The following is a 23782-nucleotide window of genomic DNA, read 5'->3' on the forward strand; positions in this document are numbered from 1 at the left end:
AATACTGAAAAAATGAAGGCTGGTAATAAAAGGCCTGAAGAACACTAGTTTGACACTGCCTTCTTACTGTTTTTTGCTATTTTGTATCCATAGAATATTTCTAAAATTTATTTAAAACAAAACCAATGTGGTGGGTTGACCTTGGCTGGCTGCCAGCCCTCCATGCAGTTGCGCTCTCACTCCCCCTCATCAACAGGACAGGGAGAGAAAATAAGATGGACAAGCTTGGAGGTTGAGATAAAGGCAGTTTAATAAGAAAAACAAAAGCCGTGCATGGAAGCAAAGCAAAAATAAGAATTCACTACTTCCCATCAGTAGGCAGATGTCTAGCCACTTCCTGGAAAGCAGGGTCTCAGTATGTGTAGTGGTTGCTTGAGAAGACAAACACCATAACCATGAATGTCTGTATCATCCCTGTCATCTCTTCCCTCCCTCCCCAGCTTTTATTGCTGGGCATATGGTATGGAATATCCCTTTGGTCACTTTGAGTCAGCTGTCCTGGCTGTGTCCCGTCCTAACCTCTTGCCCACACTCAGCCTATTGGCCTTTGGGAATGGGGTGTTGGAGAGACAGCCTTGATGCTGTGCAAGCACTGCTCAGCAATAGCTAGAACATTGGTGTGTTATCAACACTGTTCTAGCCACAAATGCAAAGCACAGCACTATATGGGCTGTTATGAGGAAAATTAACTCCATCCCAGCCAGACCCAGTACAACCAAATACAAAGCAATATTAAAAAAACCAAGACCCTGGCTGCCCTTACTGATTTTGCCTTAAAGGATACTGGGGCAGGATGAAACATTGAAGACTGATTAGAAAATCCTTTCATTTGCATTATTAAGAAAAAAAAAGTAAGCATTTCAGATGTACAAATAGAGATGTGAAACCTGTAGCAGAAAGAATCATTCTAGTAAAGTACTAGCACAGCTAGTATTATTCCCTATAGAAGTTAGGGAGGGAAGCTTTGCCCGTAATTTGTCTTTTATTATGATGCATTTCAAACATGGTGCAATATAAAAAAATTCTTCCTTTGAGATTAAAGGCAAAAAATGTTAGGAAAAGACAAGTTACAGTTAACTGGACATGACTGGAATATAAAAATCTTGTGTCCTTCATCTGATGATGAGGGGGGGGAAGGAGAAAAGGAAAAAAGGGTAATGCTGCAAGGTTTGGAGTCCCTTTCCACATCTTTTTTTTTTCTTCCCCTCCAACTCCCTAAAATGACTTCCTTTGTCTTTCAGCATTCAGAGCAGAATAGTCTTTATCTTTTTTATATATATATATTTTAAGATGGCCTCATCAGGGTAAAGGAAAATTAGAAGATGCTCAAAATAGCCTCTATTCAGAACTCTAAATTGAAATATTTAACTACCGTACTTAAGGCAAAACAAACTACAGAAGCACTCAGTTATACCTAAAATAAACCACTGAGATACCAGCCAAGTAAATAATACACAATTATTTACAGAATACAATATCCCAATCTGATCAATTGTATTGTTATGGGAAAGAGAGAAAAATTTTACTCAACTTTGACCTTTGTCCTGCACAGACCACTTGCTACCTCATTCGAAGGCAGACATGGCAGTGTGCGCTATTGGGTGAAAGCTGAATTGCATAGGCCTTGGCTTCTACCAGTAAAATTAAAGAAGGAATTTACAGTCTTTGAACATATAGATATCAACACTCCTTCGTTACTGGTAAGAACTAACAGAATTACTCATTCTTTTTCTGGCATAAAAATAACAAAGTATAATAACTGAAACAACATCAACATGTAATTTTACCTCATATTTATTTGCTAGTTTAACTACAGCTCTTCTTTTAAGTATTATATCAGTTTAGCAACTCTTTAACTGCTGGCATTTTGAAAGCTAAGTTATCCTGTACTTGGAGTTGCTTGATTTTTACGATACATAAAAAGCATTTGATGATCTAAATTGATACTACTAAATTGTAGAATCTCATTAAGGAAGAAAATTTGGTGAACTGTTCCTCTTCAACTATAAATAAAGAATAATCTATGGAAGGAACAGTGCAACTCAATATTTTAGTGAGGAACTGTTAACTTAAAAATGCAAAGTAAAAAAATTTACTGCAGTGCATAATTGATAATTTCCATATGGATAGTTTTCTACTGATGGGGAGAAATGATCACAATTCTGTATAAGTCTTTCCTGAAATTTCATTTTATTAAAGTAACTTTAATATCACAACTGCTTTCAATGAGGATTTGATTTCAGTCTGGCCTAAAAATCCTTTATTTTATCCCTTCCTCAAATTTTAATCTAGAGGAAAAAAAAAAATTTAGAAGTCCATTGAAATAGGTTTCTTGTGTGTATGGGTGAAAAATCAGGCTTGCAAAGGGACCTTGCACAAACTCCATTAAAATCAAAGGTCTCCCATTTGACTTTAATGGGCTTTGGATCAAGCCCTAAATCCTGATGTTGTGTAAAATAAGTCTTTTTAATATAGATGAAACAGGATCATTCAGAAACCGAAGAAATAGCAGGAGTCAAGATTACAGTAGTTTAGCTTGGTTATTTTGTTTCTGAAATACAGCTTAATGGAAAGTGTGAAGATGTTCTAATTTACTGTTAGTTAAATGAAAAGCTCTGCAACAGTATGTTGGGATATGTAGGCTATGAAGCTTTTTGTTTTAAGCTATACAGTATTTCTTTTTAGTATTAAAAACTGTTTTAAGTATGGCTGTAGTATGGAGGATGGCAGAAAAAGCAATACTAATACAGCAATGGAATTGGGGCAAACGTATCTGTACAATGCTGTTTAAATTGCTTGAGACTTTTCCTATGAAAGTAGCTTTGTTTATCAAAATATGTAATAATAAGCACATTATGAAAATGATTATTGTCCTGTGTTGATTTAAATATCTGAAGAGATTCATGGAGCTCCTAATTTAATGGACAGTATTTTTCTCTTCTTGCAGTCACCCCAAGCAGGCACAAAAGAAAAGACTCTCTGTTGTTGGCTTTGTACCTCAGGCCCTATATCCTTAAGTGCCAAAATTGAAAGAAAGGGCTATACCCCAGGTATGTAATAGAAGTAATTATAGGATATGTTTTTCCTTCCCTTTTAAAGCTAGAGTTTCTACTTACTGTTTTTATATAAATGAAACATTAAGGATATTTTTACCACCTCAGTCTGCATTTAGCAATCTTTACAGTATACTCTGTTAACTAAGACAGCACTACTTGTATCTCTAGATTGTTAAAGGACCTCATCTATTAAACTGGTATGTTTTGGGTTGTTTTTTTTTGTGGTGTGTGTGGTGGTGGTGTTTTGTGGTTTTGTTTGGGTTTAGGATTTTTTGTTTTTGTTTTGTTGTTTGGGGTTTTTTTTCTCCTTTTAGAACAGCTTATGGGGATCTTGCTTCTATTAGTATCAGCAGATGTTTTTCCAGGTAGAGCAGTGATAGCAGCATCTGGTGCATTTTAACAGTATACAGAATGTGACAGTTTGCTTAAGCTGCCTTGTAAATTTAAAGAGAACTTGAAATTCTGGGGTTTTTTTTTGTTTCAGGTGAATCAATTCAGATCTTTGCTGAGATTGAGAATTGCTCTTCCCGTATGGTGGTGCCAAAGGCAACCATTTACCAAACACAGGCATTCTATGCCAAAGGGAAAATGAAGGAAGTCAAACAGCTTGTTGCCAACCTCCGTGGGGAATCCTTGTCATCTGGCAAAACGGAAACCTGGAATGGCAAACAGTTGAAAATTCCACCTGTTTCCCCTTCAATCCTTGACTGTAGTATAATCCATGTGGAGTATTCATTGATGGTATGTTGGGTGGTCTGTTTCACTCTTGAGAATGAGTAGCTTCCAACATTCCATACAAATTCCTAGCACAGCATTTTGTGATAATCAGTTATGAAAGAAATACGTGTTCTGGTATTACTGTCCTCACAGGAGATCTGGTAAGTAAATTTAGTTTTAAATCATTGTTGTGGTTTAACCCCAGTCAGCAACTAAGCACCATGCAGCTGCTCACTTGCTTCCCCCCCACCCAGTGGGATGGGGGAGAGAATCAGGAAAGAAAAAAAAACCACCAAAACCTTGTGGGTTGAGATAAGAACAGTTTAATAGAACAGAAAGGAAGAAAATAATAATTATAATAATAACAATAATAAAATGACAACAGTAATAATAAAAGGATTGGAATATACAAAACAAGTGAATGCACAATGCAATTGCTCACCACTCACTGACTGATGCGCAGTTAGTTCCCGAGCAGCGATCCTCCCTAGGCCAACTCCCCCTAGTTTATATACTAGGAATGATGTCACATGGTATGGAATATCCCTTTGGCCAGTTTGGGTCAGCTGCCCTGGCTGTGTCCCCTCCCAACTTCTTGTGCCCCTCCAGCCTTCTTGCTGGCTGGGCATGAGAAGCTGAAAAATCCTTGACTTTTAGTCTAAACACTACTTGGCAACAACTGAAAACATCAGTGTGTTATCAACATTCTTCTCATACTAAATCCAAAGCATAACACAATACCAGCTACTAGAAAGAAATTTAACTCTATCCCAGCCAAAACCAGGACAATCATGCAAGTTCTTAAAACAGTTGTGTGTCAACTAAGCAAGCATTTTATGAGTAGACTGTGTTTCCATGTGAGGCCTCATGTTAAGACTCTTCTCTTAACTTGAAGAGTTCATGTCTCCATAGGGGCATGGGCCCTAAAAGAGACTATTAGAAACAAGCTCCTCATGGAAACTTCCATAGAAAGACAACTTAGACTAATACTTATGAAGTGCTGATAAAACCCCACATTTTAATCATACTCTTGTTTCATTTTTCTTCAGGTATATGTTGATATTCCAGGAGCCATGGATTTATTCCTTAACTTACCACTGGTCATTGGTACCATTCCTCTACATCCATTTGGTAGCAGAACATCAAGTGTGAGCAGCCAGGGTAGCATGAACATGAATTGGCTTGGTCTGACACTGCCTGAAAGACCAGAAGGTAACTTGACAATACAAATCCCAATCAATTTGCTAGTCTGTTTTGGTTTTTGTCTGCTTTATTCATTGCAGTCTTGCTAACAGTCGAATGACATCCTTTTGTAATAAAGCCCACAGGCTTTAATACTTACTTATTTAAGCTAAACGACTAGTATTTCCTAACAGTGTCCTTCCTTTGTTTTTATTAAGCATTCCTGCTAATATGTCAAAAAGAACTCTTGAAGTCTTTCAAGGCGTTTCACCTACTGCCCATAGTCTTATACAATATTATTACAAGTAACAGACATAATAGAATCAAAGCTAACAAGATCATCACTGGGTCGAGCATGTGATTATAGATTCCCATAGCTGTTGGTGACCACCCAAAGAGTTTCCCACCAGCAGTGTTCTCCATCCTTCTTCACTCTTTCCAAGACATGATGTATCTCTTCTGCATCATAGTGGACAGGGATTAGAACTCTGTCCATCATCCCTTGCATGTTTTAATACTCGTTGTAATTTGTTATGCTGTAATAGTTTCTTTACTAGTGTTAGTTTCGTTCCTATGGGAGTGGGCAACAAATCTTGGTATAATGTATAGTTAGACTGGAGCAACTGGTGGGATGTGACAGGAGCTGAATAATTAAAGTCACATCCCATAATTTCAGTAAAGGTACAAATATTTGTATTTGAGTGATTACTTGTATCTACAGTAATGTCATCTATGAATAGAGATTCATGAAGGGTTCTCATACAAACATCCCTTTCCAATATACACAAGTACAGTTTTGGGGTTTTCATTGGGATGTATTTCAAAATGGCAGGCTTTTTGTTCAGTATCAAGACAAATGTCTTGGGCTTTGATGGTGTTGCTTTCACAGACAAATCCTCACTGGTCTCGTGCAACACAAGTACCAATATCAACAGTTTGCCACTTGTTCCCAATCTGTTGGGCCCATACTCTATTTTCTAATGGATAGAGTACAGTTCTATTGTGATTTAATCCTAACTCAACGATTGGGTATATGGTGTACACCGAAGTCTCGTGTATTGTTAAGACAAAAGCAGTGGCCCTATTGTTGATGGGGTCATAAGTAAAATTGACTAAATACCACCAGGATTGGAATTATCTTTCAAATTTAGTTATATTGTCCCAAATTGCCTTTTGAATCTCTGTGGGTAAAATGCCTTCTTCACCTTCTCTTATAATTGCTGCTACTGTAGACTGCGTCCACAGTTGAGCTTGGATACAGCTAAGGGCTAGCGAAACATTGCCTTGGATTGTTCCAAGTGCATTTACAATAACCTGGTGGTCTTTTTCATTAATTTTTTCCCACTGAGGTAGGATATCAGACACAAGCCATTGATTAGTCCCTAACGCCAACAGAGAGGATTGCAATGGGTGTTCTAATTTGCTTAAGTCACTTGTGGTTGTGCTCAGTTTGTTTACAAGTACTTCAGTGTTTATGTTATTTAAGACTCCCAATCCTGTCCCTATGATACCAGTTGCATCTTTTTGTTTGTCTGAGGGGTTAAAGGTTTGCTCATGTAACCATGCTAACCATCCTGCATAGGATGTACTTAGGAATGGTGAACAGGTCGGTTTGATTGTAGAAACATTAACTTGTATCAACAGTTCTACTTGTTTCAGTGACCATGAGGGATTAAATAACACTTCTTGTTGCCCTACGTGTTTGATAGCATATGGTCCAATTTCAGATATTTGTGGGATCAATGCTTTTCTTATTAGCAGAGTCGAGGTTGGATTCATTGTGGTAGTTAGAGGGACTGTAGTTGATATCGGGTCAATTCTTTCACAAGATAACATTAGTTTGTACATTGCCAACTTCACCATTAACCGCCACACAACACCTGAAATCAAGTGTTAAACAGCAACTGGTATCATTGGGACAACGAGATCTAATTTTTCTGACTACCTCTGTCACGGTTACATAATATGCCTTATCTGATTCACAACAAAAAATGAGAGTCCCTTCTTTAGGCTTTTCAAGAATTGAGAAACTGGGTCCTGCATACTTTGTGTGGATTATTTTCTTTTCAAATGTATCGCTTTTCCACCACTTTTTAATTTCATACTTAGCCATGCTGTAGTAGTCACTAGAATCGACAGTATCAGGAGTAGTGAAATATCCCACTTCATTCTTTGCTGATTTTCAGGAATCTGTCAGCTGGTTGGCTATTCACCACTTATTTGACGTGAGAATGGCGTATCCAATTTTCTTTTCTCTGCTGGTGTTAGTCCTATGGATTCTTGCAGTGTGTTTTGAACATTCTATAGGACTAAGTTTAATGCTTCTGGCCATTTTAAACCAGTGTGTGCACATACTTTTGCTATCTTTTCATGTTCTGTTCATCCTTTCTACTTGTCATGAAGACTGTGAGTGATAGGGGGTATGTAAATTTCTCTCTATTCCCAGTGATTTGTATAGTTGATTGATTATATTTGCTGTAAAATGAGCACCCCTGTCCGACTCGATTGACTCCAGAACCCCATATCTAGGTGTAATGTCTTTCAATAAAGCTTTTATTACTCCCCCTGTGTCAGCTTTTCTTGTCGGGAAGGCTTCTACCCAGCCAGACAGTTGATCTGCCATTACAAGCAAATGTTTGTATCAGTTTTGCATGCATCCTTGGTTATAAGTCATTGCAACCCATAATAGCAGTTTCTGGGGTCTCTCACCAGCCTTACTAGCCAAGGCTTTGTGAAAAGATAATATTCTTTTCTATGGGAAGTCTCTTACGGCCAAAGAAAGAATTATATATTTCTTTCCTTCTGTTTTCACATATCTAATATCCTGGGTTTTTTTTAAATACAAATCCCAGACCTGGGACTTCTCGAGTCCAGAGGACTGCAATGTTCTGTCATTCCTACCTGTACAGAAATAAATTATGTTTGGTATGCCTTAAACTTTAAGGGGATAATTAAGCCACAAAAAACAGTGGTCAGTCGGTTTTTGAACATAAGCTTAATATTAGAATAAAATGAAAGTCTAGTCTCCCTTTTTTTTGTTTAACAATTTTTTTAAGAAGTCACCTGCCTGCTGGTGAATCTTACAGTGATTAAAGTTTAATATTTGTCATGTTATGTGTTTTGACGTGCTTAAGAACTTGTTTGAACTGCATGTACCTTCTCCCTTCAGCACCTCCCAGCTATGCAGAAGTGGTCACAGAGGAAAACAGACAGTCCAGCCTTGCACCTATAGCTGCTTTTGATGATTTTGAGAGAGCCCTTCAAGGACCATTATTTGCATACATCCAGGAGTTCCGTTTTCTGCCTCCGCCCCTATATTCAGAAGTAGGTATATCTGTCAGAACATGATGATTCATGTATTGTTTGTGTCTGATTTTTTTTTTTTTTTTTTTTTTGAATAAGTTTAGGAAGCTGTTTCTCCTTCCTAAAATTAGGAGAAACCATTAAAATGATGAACATGGAAAAAGTTGGTTTTGGGAAGGATTTTTGTTTGTTTGTAAGATGCAAATGAATTGCATCAAGAGTTTTCCATGCCTGTTTTACAGCATGGGTTACCCTTTTTTTATTTTTTTTTAGGTTTATTTTTAACATGAACTCTGCAACCTTAAATTTAAAAGGTGCTCTGTGAGGTGCCTTGGCTTCTCTATCATGCTATTTCCTGCAGCTGCAGACCTGGAAGGTAATTTTCCTTGGCAGCACTCTTCCCTAGTCTAATACTTTCTTGAAATTTTCAAAGTGGTGTTTACCATTTTAGCAACGTCTTTTTTTTTTTTTTTTTTTTAATTTGTGTATTAAAAATAAAAAAATAAGGTTTCAACTCTTTCACCTCTACTGCTTCCTAACATTTTATAGCAACCACTAAACTGTTTTACCTGCATGTGTGTTTAAGTTCTGTGGATGTAGGGCTTTCAGAAGCTTCATGTAGAAGTGACATATTGGTATTCATTTCTGACTTAAGTTTTCTGAAGTATACAGTTCTTCAACGCTTTTGGCTTTTACAGAACTAAAAATGTATGAATGAGATGCAAATTTCAAAGCTTTTCATGTTTGTTTTTCAAGAAAAAGAAGTGATATAGGACAAAAGAGAAAAACGTCTTCTCTGACCAAATTTTGCCTGAATTCACCAGCTTTAGGAAAATAGCATTATGTAGCATGATTTCCCCCCCAACCTTGAAACACTACTGTGCTAACGAGCGGGCAGAGGGGTGTTTTTTGTGTGCTAGACACTTTCCTAAGAACTCTGCTATAGTTTAACTCTAGAGCACAACTCCTGAGTCCTTTTCTTTCTAGGTACTTTAAGATTTAGAAAGAAGCTTTTTTTTTAAAAAAAAAACCAACAAACAAACCACAAAAAAAGGCTATATGAAGTTAACTGATGCAACATTATCGAAGAGATGCACTGTACACTTAAACTATTCTTACCATCCAGTTTTTGAAACCTAAGTTAGCAGGCTGTACCCCTCCTTTCTCCTATAGCAAGGAAGAGGAGGTAAGGTTTAGAACACATGACCTTTTTGAAACATCCCATAGGATATTTGAGGATTAACTACTTTTAATTAAAAAGTAGAATGATTTTTTTTATTGATAACTTTCTGCCTTTTCAAGCACAACTTCTCTGCTTCTCTCAAATCAATTAAATATTTCTTAAATTATGTTTCTAGTGATATGTCAACTTTTGTGTATATCATAATTCAAAAGACTTCTGTGCTAGTAAAGCAGAATTTTTTTAAGTTTTATATTGGTTATTCATGCTTATCTTTAAATTACCATCAACCTGTAGTTTAAAGTCTTCCACTGTATCTAATATTAATATTTCTATTAATTTTTATCCAAAGTTTTGTCTGACTGGAAGTTTTTCAATTACTTCAATAACCTTTGGACTGGGAGTGCCATATATCATCATAGTTGTCTTTAACTTGTGAATTTTCATTTTTATTTCTAGCAGTTGATTCTAAAACACACTGGGTTGTTTTGGGGGTTTTTTTTGTTTGTTTTGGGGGGGTTGTTTGGGGTGGTTTTTTTTGTTTGGGGTTTTTTTTTGGGGGGGTTGTTTGGGGGGTTTTTTTTGGGGGGGTTGTTTGGGGGTTTTTTTTGTTTGTTTGTTTGTTTTCTTTTGGTTAGATTGATCCAAACCCAGATCAGCCCACAGATGAGAGACCATCTTGCCCCTCTTGTTGAAGGAATCCATAAAAAGCTGACTTGACTTGGGTTTTGAATCACACCTGCTGTGCTGAAGATCAAGGTGTCATAGTGGAGACTTGCTTTTAAAGGAAATGGTATTGCTATGCTTGTATAGTGAATAAATGAAAACAACCTGTGATCATACTTTGACACCTGCAGCACATCATAGGACTGTTCCACATGCTTGAAAACCTGAGGCCCCCTCCCTTAAATAGTGGCACATACTAGGAGCAACCTTACTAGTGTACAGTTGTGTTTCAAAACACTCAAACCACGTTGTAAGAGAGAAATGGCTGCTTCTTATGATTTGAAAATTTGCACATGCTTATTGCTTATGTTATGCAGTTCAGTGTCACTACAGCTTTTTCTCATTTATGATGGACTGTTGTTACCCCCCCAATTGTTTGTGATCTGCACAACAAGGAACAAAAGAAAGCTTTGACAAAAAAAAAAAAAAAAAAGGTGATGAAGACTGACAAATGCACTGACTTTATTTAAATTTAATGTAGCCTGGACTTTACCTGCATATGCACATGCTCAGAATTGTCCTAGTAGGCTGATCATATATCTTCTCTTCAGCTTGGATCCTATTGTGGATTTATTTACAAACATCACATGCCTTTAAGCCAATCCTTCTTGCTGTATGTTTTGCAGCTAACTGTAGTAGACAAGCAACAGATATGTGGGGGTGGGGGCAGAGATAACAGAAGAAAACCAGTAAGAGGCTTTATCAAGATTGTATACATTCTTGATTTCTTTTAATAATTTGTTGCCTTTCTGCTATTATTGCAAAGCCACATTTTTGTTACAGACTGCTTAAAGATCACTTAATCTCAGGTGAACTCATCGCTTGCCAAACTGTTAGAATGCTATTTGTTTTGTTACATTGCACTGTTGAGTTATTTCTTTTTGGTTTGTGTTCATGATTTGGTTTTGTTCTTTGAGGGGGATTCTGAATGGGGACATGCACAGAACTTACTAAGTGAAAGCAGCACCAGCAGCCACCAGTAAAGTGTGAAAAGAACTTTAAAAGGGGATAGTCGTATGCCGTCCAGGGTTCATAGGCAGAGAGATATCTCAACTAGTAAGGATGGGAAGGAGAAGGTTTGTTTGTTGGTTTGTGTTTGTGTTTGTGTTTTTAAAATAATATGTAGTTACCTAATCACCAAAAATTATATGTAAAATGAGTCTCCAGTAGAAAGTATATTTCAGACTGCAAGAAAAGTTTGAACTATGGCAACAGCTCAGTTTGTGCACTTTGTATTATCTTCAGGGTTCAAGATACTGTATCGTAGAATTATAGAATACCAGGTTGGAAGGGACCTCAAGGATCATCTGGTCCAACCTTTCTTGGCAAAAGCACGGTCTAGACAAGATGGCCCAGCACCTTGTCCAGCCGAATCTTAAGTGTGCCCAATGTTGGGGAATCCACCACTTCCCTGGGGAGATGTCGCGGTAGAGACGGACACGACAAGTAATAGATCACGCAAAATGGCTACTTTATTGTTCTAACACACCTTTTTATCCCCTTCTTCAGAGTATGTGTTAGTATATGATTGGCTTAGTTAGTAACTAACAATTCATGATTGGTGAGTTCATTAGGACGGTTCTTCTTATCACTATCTTGTTTTTGTACCGGTCTTCTCGGATCTTTCCAGACTCTTCAAGGATATACTACAAGCTGCTTGAGGTCACGCTGTTCTCGAACTGTCAGGAATTCCGTAGACTTGTTGCATCCCCCGACAATTCCCCCTTTTTGTATTTGTGCTAAAAATATCATCCCGGCTGCCCTCTGCAGGGCCCTTTGCAGAAGACTGAAAAGACAGGGCAACATTAGGAGCACAGTTATCACAACCAAGATAACTACCCCCACAGTCTTGAGCAGAGATACCAACCATCCAGACAATCCCCAACCCTTGAACATCTTTGTTAGCCAATCTAATTCATCGCTTTCTGTCAGCTTCCTGACTCCCTTCTTTAATTGTTGAATACTACTGAAAATGGATTCTGAATGGTCGGACAGATTCATACAACACATCCCTTCAAACTCATTACAACCGTGTCCTTGTGCTAAAAGCAAAAAATCAATTGCAGCTCTATTTTGCAACGCAGCATGTCTAACGCTACCAACATCAGTTAGAAGGTTACTTAAAGCTAAAGAGGTAGCCTTAGATTGCTTACTAAGCCAACATCCTAACTTATTTAAAGTTCTTAAGGCATTTGCAACGCCAACTCCTGGTGCCAATATGGAGGCTGTTAAAATCTGGCCTCGATTCCAAAATTCGATGTCATCTTGACAGGAACTGCTAAACTGATGAACAGACCTTTGGACTCGTCTATGCTTTCGAGTCATGTTCAGAATCGTTAACATATTTGGTGTTAATAACGTGAGGCGTCCCAGGCTACACGGGCCTCCATTCAGTTTAGATGGAATGCCTCCCCAGGCACGATCTCCACAGATTAGAAACACGCCAGGAGGTAGCGCAAGAGGAACAACAGAAGATCGCGAAGCATTAGGTGCAGTATAATTACACCACGCAGTTGCATTGCGATAGAGAATACCAGTTGCATTAACATTTTGACCCTGGTGAGCAATATTGCTATAAGAGTAATTAAAGAACACACAAGCATCCATCATTACAGATCCTAATAATTCTAACTCTTGGGGTTCCTGGGTGACTGGCAAAAGATGTGCATACACACGATCCCAGTTTTTTGTACAACTTTTTGGAGAATCACAGAGATTCGGGATCCGCAGTGGGTTCGGCCAGGTGTCCACGGGTAGTCCCACCAAGCATGTAGAGAATGGATTTTCAGGGGTTGCTGTGGCGAGACACAAGGTGTCCTGATGTGTCATGTTTGCTAAAGTGACCCAGACATTTTGTTTAGGTTGTGAGATCACCCATCCTTCACCCTGAGGCAGGTTCCAATACAGGCCGAACACACCGAGCAGGAACCCAGCGAGGACCAGCATCTGTGGAAACACAAGCATAACCCCTTCCCCAGGTTAATAGCTCACATGGTCCACTCCACTGACCAGTAACTAAATCTTTAATGTGTACTTTGATACCCTTTTGTAAATTCTGTGTTGAACAGAGAGAAGAGAAATGTTGAAAAAGAGGAGGTAGGGGAGAATTATCGCTACAATGGAGAAAGTTAAGAACATAAACTGCTTTATCTAAACATGCCTGTGGTGGTTCCCCAATCATTCCCCCTTTTTGTTTTTGAAGCTGCTGCTTCAGTGTGCCATGTGCACGCAGCTCTACTATTTGTGGAGAACCATTTTGATACACTACTTTGCTGTTCCAGTTGTTGTTTTCATACCATACTACTGCTGCTTTACCTGTTTTTCCAGAACCATCTGTGAAGACAGTAGGGCCTTTCACAGGTTCCGGCTGGCTTAAGCTTTTCTGACCAAATGGTATTTCTCGAGCAAATTTCAGGAGCGGGTGCGACAGTAGATGATACGAGATCTGTCCTTGAAAACCCGCCATAGCCGCTTGCAGCTTGTAATTGTTTGCCAGACACCATTCAAAGTACCAATTTTGAACAGGTAAAACAATAGTAGCTGGATCACGTCCTGTTAGTTCTACACATCGTTTTCTGGCTTTTATGATTACATCAGCAATAAGTTCAAACAAGCCAGGAGCAGTTTTTCGTGGTCGGAATGACAAAAACATCCATTCTAAAATATGTAATGGATCATCCCACTCAGAATTCCACTGCACCAAGGCACCAAATGGCACTGTTTTGTCAATTAGTACAAAGAATTGTACCAATTGAGACAGATCAATTTGAGAAACAAATTTCTTGTGTATACATTGTTCCACCCTGTGAATTACATTTAACACTTCCTTATTCAATATTCTGGGTTCTGTTGGATCATTGGAATTTTTTAATAAGTCTAATAGAGGTTGTAACTGCGAATTGGTCAGTCCAAGATAGGGCCTGATCCAGTTCAAGGATCCCATTAATTTCTGTACATCACTGAGTGTCTTAACTGCAGGGTTAAGTTTCACAGGTTGGGGCACAACCTGTTTGTTTGTAATTGTCATTCCCAAGTATTTCCAGGGTGCTATTTCTTGCACTTTTTCAGGGGCAATAACTAACCCATATTGTCGTAGTGAATTTGTGGTCAAATTTTTCAGGTCATTCAACTGCTCCTTGTTGTCTGATGCTAACAGAATGTCATCCATATAATGATAGCAATAACTAGTAGGGAATTTTTCCCGTACAGGTGACAGAGCTTGTGCAACAAACGATTGACAAGTGGTTAGTGAATTTTTCATGCTCTGTGGCAGAACTCTCCATTGATATCTTTTTGCTGGTTCTGCATGATTGATAGAAGGCACAGAGAATGCAAAAATTTTTATTTTTTTTTTATTATTATTATTATTATTATTATGTTTGTTTGTTTGGTTTGGTTTTGGTTTTGTCTTGGGAAGCTAATGGAATTGTAAAAAAACCCAACCCTTAAGGTCCATGACAATGATTTCCCAATCTTGAGGGATCATGACAGGTGAAGGCATGCCTGGTTGCAGAGCCCCCATCATGGCCATGACAGCATTGACTTGCCACAGGTCATGCAAAAATCGCCATTTTCCTGATGTCTTTTTTTTTTCTTTTTTTTTTTTTCACAAACACTGGAGCATTCCACAGATTGTGAGATGGTTCAATGTGTCCGGCAGCTAGTTGTTCTGCTACCAATTCTTGCAGGGCCTTTAATTTTTTCAAGTGGTAGGGGCCACTGATCCACCCACACAGGGTTATTCGTTAACCAGGTTAGAACAAGCGTGGGTTGTTTAACACCCTGCAACACAGTGGCCCCCGTTAAAAATCCATGGTAATTCTCACCCTCCATTGCGACAAGCAATCCCTCCCCCATAAAGTGAGGGGAGCTGCCGTCACATATGGTTTAAGAACTGCCTGTTTGCCCTCGGGATTGGTAATCAGAACTGGAGTGGCTGCTATCTTTGCAGGTGTGGACCCTCCCAGCCCCAGTACTCCCACACCAGCCTCCTCTGTGGGCCAGGTGGACGGCCACAGATAATCGGCTATAATAGTCGCATTGGCTCCGGTGTCCAGGAGCACTGCAAGCCTTACTGTATTTGGCATTCTTCCATGATTCGACACCATGCACGTCATATGTGATCAGGATGATGAGACAGTCTGGGACCAGCAGACCTGAGGGGGTCCCGTGGAGCTGAAGCCTCCATCGCATCGCAGTCGCTGTTCTGCTTTTGAAATAGAACTCGAAAAAGGAACAAGTTGAGCAATGCGAGTACCTTTAGGGATTGGTACTGGTGGGTAGGGGGTCGAAATCATCACGCAAATTTGACCCGTAAAAGCAGCATCAATAACTCCCACACGCACGATTATTCCATTGAACGTGCTACTTGATCTTCCCGGTAGGAATGCACTCAGTCCTCATCCGATAGGACCCCTTACATTAAGACGGACCTTAACGATGTCTTTCGTGACTAGAGTTGCTGTATCGGCGATGGATACATCCAGCCCTGCTGAGCCAGCTGTTGCGGCTGACAGTTGTTAGCAGAGGGGAGTTGGCTCGTTGTTGGAAGGGGATTTGTTGTCATCGCGCGCCCTCTCGCGCTCGTTTTGCGGTTTCCCTGTAGCGGCTGTCCATTAGCATGAAATTTAGAACGACACTGTTTGGCAAAATGTCCTGATTTCCCGCATTTCTTGCAAATAACCTCCGGTGAGTGGTGCACCAGGTGTTTACGTGGGGATGTTTTGTGTGGAGAAGTTACATCGACGTGCCCTTCACTGCCACACCCAGAGCACTTTCCAGAATTTTTCATAGCATTGGCTATGGTGGTCACTGTGTGTACCAGTGTCCCAACTTTAGAACATGCAGCTACCATGTCAGGGACAGAAGGATCTCCTGGCAGAGCCTGTATGATCTTTTGACAGTCCTCATTAGCATTATCTTTTGCCAGCTGTTTGCATAACATTTGTCTTAAGACCTCATCGTCTACCTGTTTTTCCAGGGCAGCAGATATTTTTTCTACAAATTGTAAAAAGGGTTCTGTGGGGCCTTGGCGGATAGTGATGTATTTTTGCTTCGGAGCTGCCATATCCATGGTTCGCTTTATTGCCATAAGGCCTATATTTCGTGCTTGTTCGAGAGCCAGCGGAGGCCATGTAGCCTGTAGCTGAGGGTTACTATACTGCCCTTCACCAAGCAAAGCATCCTCTCCAAGGCCTAATCTCAGGTCACCCTGTGGCAGTCGTGAATTATGCAGCGCCGCCGCGCGTGCCGTCTGCCTCCAGGTGGATTGAAATACTTGCAATTGTACGGGCTGAAACAGCACTTGTGCTAGATGCATAATATCATATGGACACAGCAGATCTGTGCTAATTATACGAATAAGTTGCATTACCTCAGGAGAATTGATTCCAAATTTTTGTACTTTATTCTGCAAATCCTGCACTACTCTCCAGCCTATGGGATTGTGCTCATCGTGCCGGTTTGTGCCTGCAGTAGCTTTGAAAACAGGAAATGTAACAGGAGCCTCTGCTGCGTTATCTAGAGGCATTAGAAATGCAGGTGTTAGAGAGCACGGGCTGAGGCGTTCTACTAGATCCCAGTTGCCGGAGTCGGCAGCATATCTTCTAACTCCCTCCCAAAATTGATCAGGGGATCTCGGGACCACAGTTACTGTGGATGGAGGGAGAGTCCATGGCAGGGGTTCTTTTGGTATGGTTTTATCTGCAAGCTGCAGGGATCGCATAGCGTCAATTAGAGATTTTTCTGCCTCAGGTTCATCTTTGCTCTCATTTTCCGTGCGGCCCTCACATTCGGTTTGAGTCTCACCATCCTTTCGGCCCTCACTTTCGTTACGGCCCTGGCTTTCCGGCTCAGTGTTAATCGCCACATTTTTCTCTTCGGGGGGGGGGGGCTGATGGAATCACCCCTTCTGCCACCGCACCAGTAGGTGAGGAGGGCCCCTCATCGCCCGGTAAAGTAATTAATGGTGTAGGAGGAGGAGGTGAATAAGGGTATGATCTGATTTTGCTCGTGAGGGGTTTTCTACCCGCAACTGCTGAAATTGCAGCATCGGCCGCAGCTGTTGCTTGAGCCGAAGCTGTTTCCGTGTTAACATTTACTGATTTCTCATCTTTCTTTTGTTGATCTTTCGCATCACATTCTGCTTTCCAGTCTTTCAGAGTCTCAGTTAATAAACGCCATATGACAGCCAACTTGCACAGGTCTTTCTGCCCCTTAGAAATCTCCTCAAACATTTTCAAGGCCACAGATTGCCATGCTCCCACACTAAACGCAGTAAGTGTTGTGGCTTGAAAGCCTTGGGTCTTACACCATAATAAAATCCTCCTCAGGTTTTGTTCGGAGGTTTTAACCCCTTTTCTTTTTAACAGGGCTTTCCAGGTAGACAAAATTGTCTCCTCTTCCTTAGTTAATTGCTGCCCCATTCTAACAGTTTTAGTCCCCGGTGGCTCATCTTATTAGGTGTCTAGGCTCAGGTCCGGACCAGGCAGATTCTACTGCTCTCAGCTTCACCGGGCTCCATCTCCGCAGCTTTTTCTCGCCGCCGGTATACTCTTTCGCAGCTCTCGTCGCCACTGGTATACTTCACTCTAGTGCTGGATTTATCGCCGTTAGATGATCTGTTCACTCAGGCGCATTGGGATCACCATTTGTCACGGTAGAGATGGACACGACAAGTAATAGATCATGCAAAATGGCTACTTTATTGTTCTAACACACCTTTTTATCCCCTTCTTCAGAGTATGTGTTAGTATATGATTGGCTTAGTTAGTAACTAACAATTCATGATTGGTGAGTTTGTCAGGACGGTTCTTCTTATCACTATCTTGTTTTTGTACCGGTCTTCTCGGATCTTTCCAGACTCTTCAAGGATATACTACAAGCTGCTCAAGGTCGCGCTGTTCTCGAACTGTCAGGAATTCCGTAGACTTGTTACATCCCCCGACAGGGAGATTATTCCAATGGCTGATTGTTCTCATTGTGAAAAATTTTCCTCTTGTGTCCAGTTGGAATCTCCCTAGAAGGAACTTGTACCCATTACCCCTCGTCTTTTCCATGTGACTCCTTGTAAAAAGGGAGTCTCCATTTTCTTTGTAGCCACTCTTTAAATACTGGAACATGGTGATAAGGTCTCCCCTAAGCCTTCTTTTCTCAAGGCTGAACAAGCCCTGTTCTCTCAGCCTTTGCTCATATGGCAGGCTTCCCAGGCCTTTGATCATCTTTGTGGCCCTTCTCTGGACCCTTTCCAGCCTGCCCACATCTTTTTTGCATAGCAGGGACCAAAACTGAACACGGTATTCCAGGTGTGGCCTGACAAGCGCTGAGTAGAGTGGGATAATGACTTCTTTATCTCTGCTGGTGATGCCCTTGTTGATGCAACCCAGCATCCTGTTGGCTTTCTTTGCCACAGCAGCACACTGTTCGCTCATATTGAGCTTGTTGTCCATCAGGACCCCCAGGTCCCTTTCCACAGAGCTGCTCCCCAGCCAGGTAGATCCCAGCCTGTGATGCACTCCTTGATTATGTTTTCCCAGGTGCAAGACCTTACACTTGTCTTTGTTGAACTTCATAAGGTTCTTGTTAACCCACTCTTCCAGCCTATCCAGGTCTTCCTGCAGGGTGGCTCTCCTTTCTGAAGTGTCCACTTCCCCACTCAGTTTGGTATCATCGGCAAACTTCATCAGGATACACTTGATCCCATCATTCAGATCACTTATGAAGGTATTAAACAGCATTGGGCCCAATATTGATCCCTGGGGGACCCCACTTGTGCCAGGTTGTCAGCTTGAAAAGGAGCTATTTACCACCACCCTCTGGGTGCGGCCTGTCAGCCAGTTCCCCACTCACCACACGGACCACTTGTCTAGACTGTAATGCATCAGTTTCTCTAGGAAGAGGCTGTGGGAAACCATATCAAAAGTGTTGGAGAAATCCAGGTAGACAATGTCCACCGCTCACCCCACATCAACCGAGCAGGTTACTTTGTTGTAGGTGGCAATCAAGTTTGTCAAGCACAATTTGCCCTTGGTGAATCTGTGCTGGCTTTTCCCAATCACGTGCTTCATTTGACTTGTGATAGTCCCCAGGAGGATTTGTTCCATAACTTTCCCAGGGACTGAAGTAAGACTGATGGGCCTATAATTTCCTGGATCCTCCTTTAAGCCCTTCTTGTAGATGGGCGTGACATTAGCCTTCCAGTCTTCTGGGATGTCCCTGATCTCCATGACTTCTCAAAGATTATGGAGAGTGGCCTCGCAACAATGTCAGCCAGCTCTCTTAACACCCTCAGGTGGATATTGTCAGGGCCCATCAATTTGTAGGGGTCAAGCTCCTGTAATAGTTCACATACCAACTCTTCCTTCACTGATGGTGGGTCTGTGTTTGCATCAACGTGAATTTTTGTTCCCAAGGCCTGGGGCCCAACAGTGCTGATAAAGACAGAGGGGAAAAAAGTGTTGAGAACCTCTGCCTTTTCAGCGTTGTTGGTGACTAATTCACCTCTCCTGTTTAACAGTGGGTCAATATTTTCCTTCTGTTTCTGCTTGTTGTTTATGTACCTGAAGAACCCTTTCTTGTAGTTGTTGACATCTCTGGCCAATTTCAACTTGAGCTGAGCTTTTGCTTTTCTAACTGCATCTCTGCATGCCGTGGCAATGCCCTTGTATTTGTCTGCTTTTCCATCTCTGGTACGCTTCTCTTTTGGTTTTGAGCAGACTCAGAAGCTCACAGTTAAGCCAAGGGTGTCTCTTGCTCCGCCTACTTCCCTTACCTTTAAAGGGGATGAACTGCTTTTGTGCTTCCAGGAGAGGGGGGTTTTGTGCTCAGAAGAGAGGGGGAGAGAGAAAGCTGGTGTTTCTGCATTGTGCTCATTCTTACAAAGTTCTGCCTTATTTTAAGGCTTCATAAATATGACAAAATAGGCTTTTCATAAGTGGCCTTTATGAGAACATGAAAGATATTTCATGTTTAAAAAATTATGACAGGGTGATTACAATGAGAGTCATGTTTTAAGTGATTCAGTTCAAAGGCTTGGGCTTTGATAAGCAAGAATTAGAAATTGGGTGATGTCTTATGATGGCCAATTTTGTGAATGTCCCTTCCTTCTACCCTCTCCAACCAGACAAAATTTTAAAAGTTGGTAAGATTTTTGAAATAAAAGGGCATTTGGTAATTTTTACTGTTTTTCTTTTTTTGTTGTTTTAACAGACTAGGGAACAATTGCTGATATACATAGCATTAAAGTACTTATCCCAGTATAATGGAAAACTATGAAGCAGAATTGACCAATGTTGTAGTAATTGACATTGCATCACAGGCTGTGATCAGAGTGAAATATTCTAAAACCTTATCAAATAAAGACTTCCTATTTAAACTTTTTTCTTAGTTGTTCAGAGGCATTACAGGTTCATAGTTGTAGCCCAATATTTGATATAGAATCTTGTTCTGAATTAGGGGGGGAAAAAGTAAAATCCAAGCATTAGAGAAACAAAGTGCAATATTAAATGTTTGCTTTATAGATTATATTCTATGGCTGTTTGTGTGTATATTTATATAATTTTGTTTTGATTTGGTGCTGAATATGTCCTTATGGACTCTGGTTTAAGAAAACTATGTGGAAAAAAATTTAATTTTTCCTATTGTTCTTCCTTGTGGAAAATAAACTTTTTTTTTTTAAATGCTTTAACTGTAAGCCATAAGATTGTTTGTGACTTAAACATTTAATATGTGTCTTTGTATAAAATAATAGCCATAAGGATCAAATTACTATAGAAATACATATGCTATGTATCAACTACATAGGGAAAAAACTATTTCTGAAGCTACACCACTGATTTGCACAAGAGCTATGTTTCAGCACCTTCAGTTCCTTTTTCTTGTTTATATCAATGATTTCTTGGGACTAGGCTCCAGATGGGAAGCTACAATGCAATCTCCTAAATTTAGAAAATACCAATAACTTACAGGATATGAATGTCTTTCCAGGACACTGTTTAAAAATTATTGTAACTAGTGATCTCTGTTCAAGTTGTCTAGTATTTTCCAGTACATATGGTAGGGGCAGGGATTGCACATTTTGGTAGGGGTGGGAGGAAATTGGGGAAGGGGAATTACTTTAAAAGCCAGATAACTCAGTGGTTTGCAGTTGGGATCTGAATGTTGGTTTGTTGAACTGGGGTCAATAAGGTGTGTCTTGCTGTTTCCTTGGAAGTCTAATGTTACCAGATGTTGAAAAACACTATCTGTTATTTGTGTTTTGGGCAGTAGAGCTTTGCAAGATATTAATACAGCTCTTAAACGTTCCAGAAATAAAGCACTGCTATAGTATCTTGTTTCTGCATACTGCACACAGCTGAACCTCTGACAGAATGGACTATTATCATTGTTTGGTATCAAAATGTCATTTGACCTAAGGCAAGGTTCACTAGGCTAGCAGCCAGGGACTCGGGAGTCCAATATATGCTGTTCCTGTCTGTTGGTGTTAAAGGTACTGAAGACCACTAAACTCTCATGGTACCGTTACAGTAGGTTTTATGGTGTATGCTACTGACATAGACAACCCAAACATTTGATCTAACTCCTTGCATAATGCAAACAGTAGACTTCCTGAATGTGTGAATTCTTGTGTGAAATAAAGCATTTTGATTTAATTTTGAATTTGTAACTGCCAACTATGGAGAATCCAGAAAGATCTTTTAGGTTTTTTGCCCATTAATAACACTGTTAATCATTTGTGCCTGAGTTCTGGTTGAAACTAATAGGAAATATAAAAAAAATAAGGTTGTCTCTCATTATAATCATATACTCAGAACTCCTTTATAGCTGAGTGACAATGATTAGAATATTTTTTTTCTAATAACAGCACAACCCTTTTTAATAACTAAAGTTTCTAATGCTATGTGGCAATGTTAGAATTAAAATTGTCATCAGTGTCATTTAAGGGACATACACTTCAAGCATTTTTGTGCAACATTTTCTTGAAATCACGATTTTAGACCAGAACCACTGCTTATGATTTTTTTACCTTTAGGTTTATTGTTAGCATTAATAAAAAATTGGAAATTGCCAAGTTTTATTCTTTGAGATGTGAGTTTTTCTTTAAAAAAAAGGAAAATGTTTCATATTTCTGAATATTAAAATACCTGTGCATGCATACAAATCTGTGCTACACCAGGGTATAAAAATAATGGCTCTTCTACATCAGCTATCCATAAAAATATACAAAAGGGTGATTAATTATAAAACTCCACTATCTGAGAGATATTAGGCAATATTGCAAAATTGATTTTTTTTTTCAATTATCTAGCTAAAATAGTGCTGCTTAATCCCTTTTTAAATTGAAGCCTTTCATGTTTTAGAAAAATCAACCAGTAAATCGCCATAAACTACAACTACTTTAGTTTTTCACAGCACAGCAACACTCACGAAAGTTCAGGTACAGAATCAAAGAATAGTCTTCAGAACAAATAGCGTAAGCTGGGTGTTTGTCCAGTAATGAACTTTCTACAGGAAAACTTCTTTGCTAATGTGAATGTTGCTGATTTGAACTGAATCCTGTGAATCAGACTATATGGCTATATGCAACTCTGCAAAGAGTCAAGTGTCCAACATAAATTTTCAGTAGGCTGGTGTTACAAGAGGATGGCTGCTCCTAGGAATATTGATTTGGCTGGAGAGTCCAGCCTGACTCAAAGAGTCCAGTCGCAGACTTCCCATGTTCCATGGATTTGGAGCAGAATCTTCAGAGGTTCTCAGAACTTTAGGAGGTGCCAAGGACTTGTACTTGCATGATGGATAATTAGGATTTTATATTTTTTCTAGCAAAAGCAACATACAAAGACATGTCATCAGGCATGTTTCACCTGCCCTCCAGATGATATCCTTGAAATAGGGGAAAAAAGTAAACTATTTGTTCTCTAAGTAATCATTCACTCCCTATCAGCTACAGCCTGCTATTTTTAGAGCTGCATTTCCATATCTCCTGACCTAGTGGTAGCTTCAGAGTAGAGGCCAGATGATGCTGTGACATACAAGTTGAACAGTATACCTTTAATCCAGTTCATAACAGGGAAGATTCAGAATTTAGAAGGATGCTGTATTCTGAGTTGGTTTCAGGTACATTGCTATAAATGTTTGTCATATTTAGATGAAAGACAGTAACTTACAACATTGAAGGTGAGAGCATGCATTTTTAAGGGTGTAGGAATATACAATCACAGAAAACCAAACAAACCTCAAACCCATATCCAGGAACTAATATTGAAGTGCAAAACCAAGTATTAAGCATTAAGTCTCTGTCTCTTCAGCAATAGAGTCTGATCCCCTTATAAAAGAAAAACAAAAATCTAAGATAGTGAATCACCGTGTATGACAGCACTGAGGTCTACCATGAAATCCCTGTATGGGCTTCCACTAAGGACAATGGAGGGAATTATGAAATGAAAGATGGTTCTTTTGTTTCTCTGCATCAGGCTAGTCTAAAGTATGCCTTTGACTTGCCCACTCTTCAACAAATGTTGGGAATGGGGGAAATCAGAACCTGTTAGCTGTTCATTGATTTAATAAATGTTACGTCTAAAATGATTTTATGAGTGGGGTGTCATTCAATCTTTCTCAAAAG

At 39.8% G+C, this 23782-nt stretch overlaps 1 protein-coding gene across 4 annotated transcripts in view; it reads left to right on the plus strand.

Moving 5' to 3' along the window:
- LOC126035314 (arrestin domain-containing protein 3-like) overlaps positions 1-20540 on the plus strand; it is a 35187-nt gene extending 14647 nt beyond the window's left edge. Inside the window, exons 3-9 of one of the 4 annotated variants that reach the window (XR_007504894.1) lie at positions 1553-1700; positions 2948-3050; positions 3541-3797; positions 4823-4985; positions 8125-8279; positions 8532-8634; positions 10077-20540. Coding sequence is in view for 3 of the 4 variants with exons in the window: in XM_049793794.1 (XP_049649751.1) it covers positions 1553-1700; positions 2948-3050; positions 3541-3797; positions 4823-4985; positions 8125-8279; positions 10077-10133 (883 nt within the window). In the remaining variant the exon portion in view is untranslated. Of the gene's footprint in view, positions 1-1552; positions 1701-2947; positions 3051-3540; positions 3798-4822; positions 4986-8124; positions 8280-8531; positions 9952-10076 lie in introns of those variants that run through there. The other 3 variants (XM_049793795.1, XM_049793794.1, XM_049793796.1) reach the window with 3 other exon arrangements.
- The last annotated feature ends 3242 nt before the right edge of the window (positions 20541-23782 follow it).

Source organism: Accipiter gentilis, chromosome W (genome assembly GCF_929443795.1).
Source record: "Accipiter gentilis chromosome W, bAccGen1.1, whole genome shotgun sequence".
Taxonomy (NCBI): Eukaryota; Metazoa; Chordata; class Aves; order Accipitriformes; family Accipitridae; genus Astur; species Astur gentilis.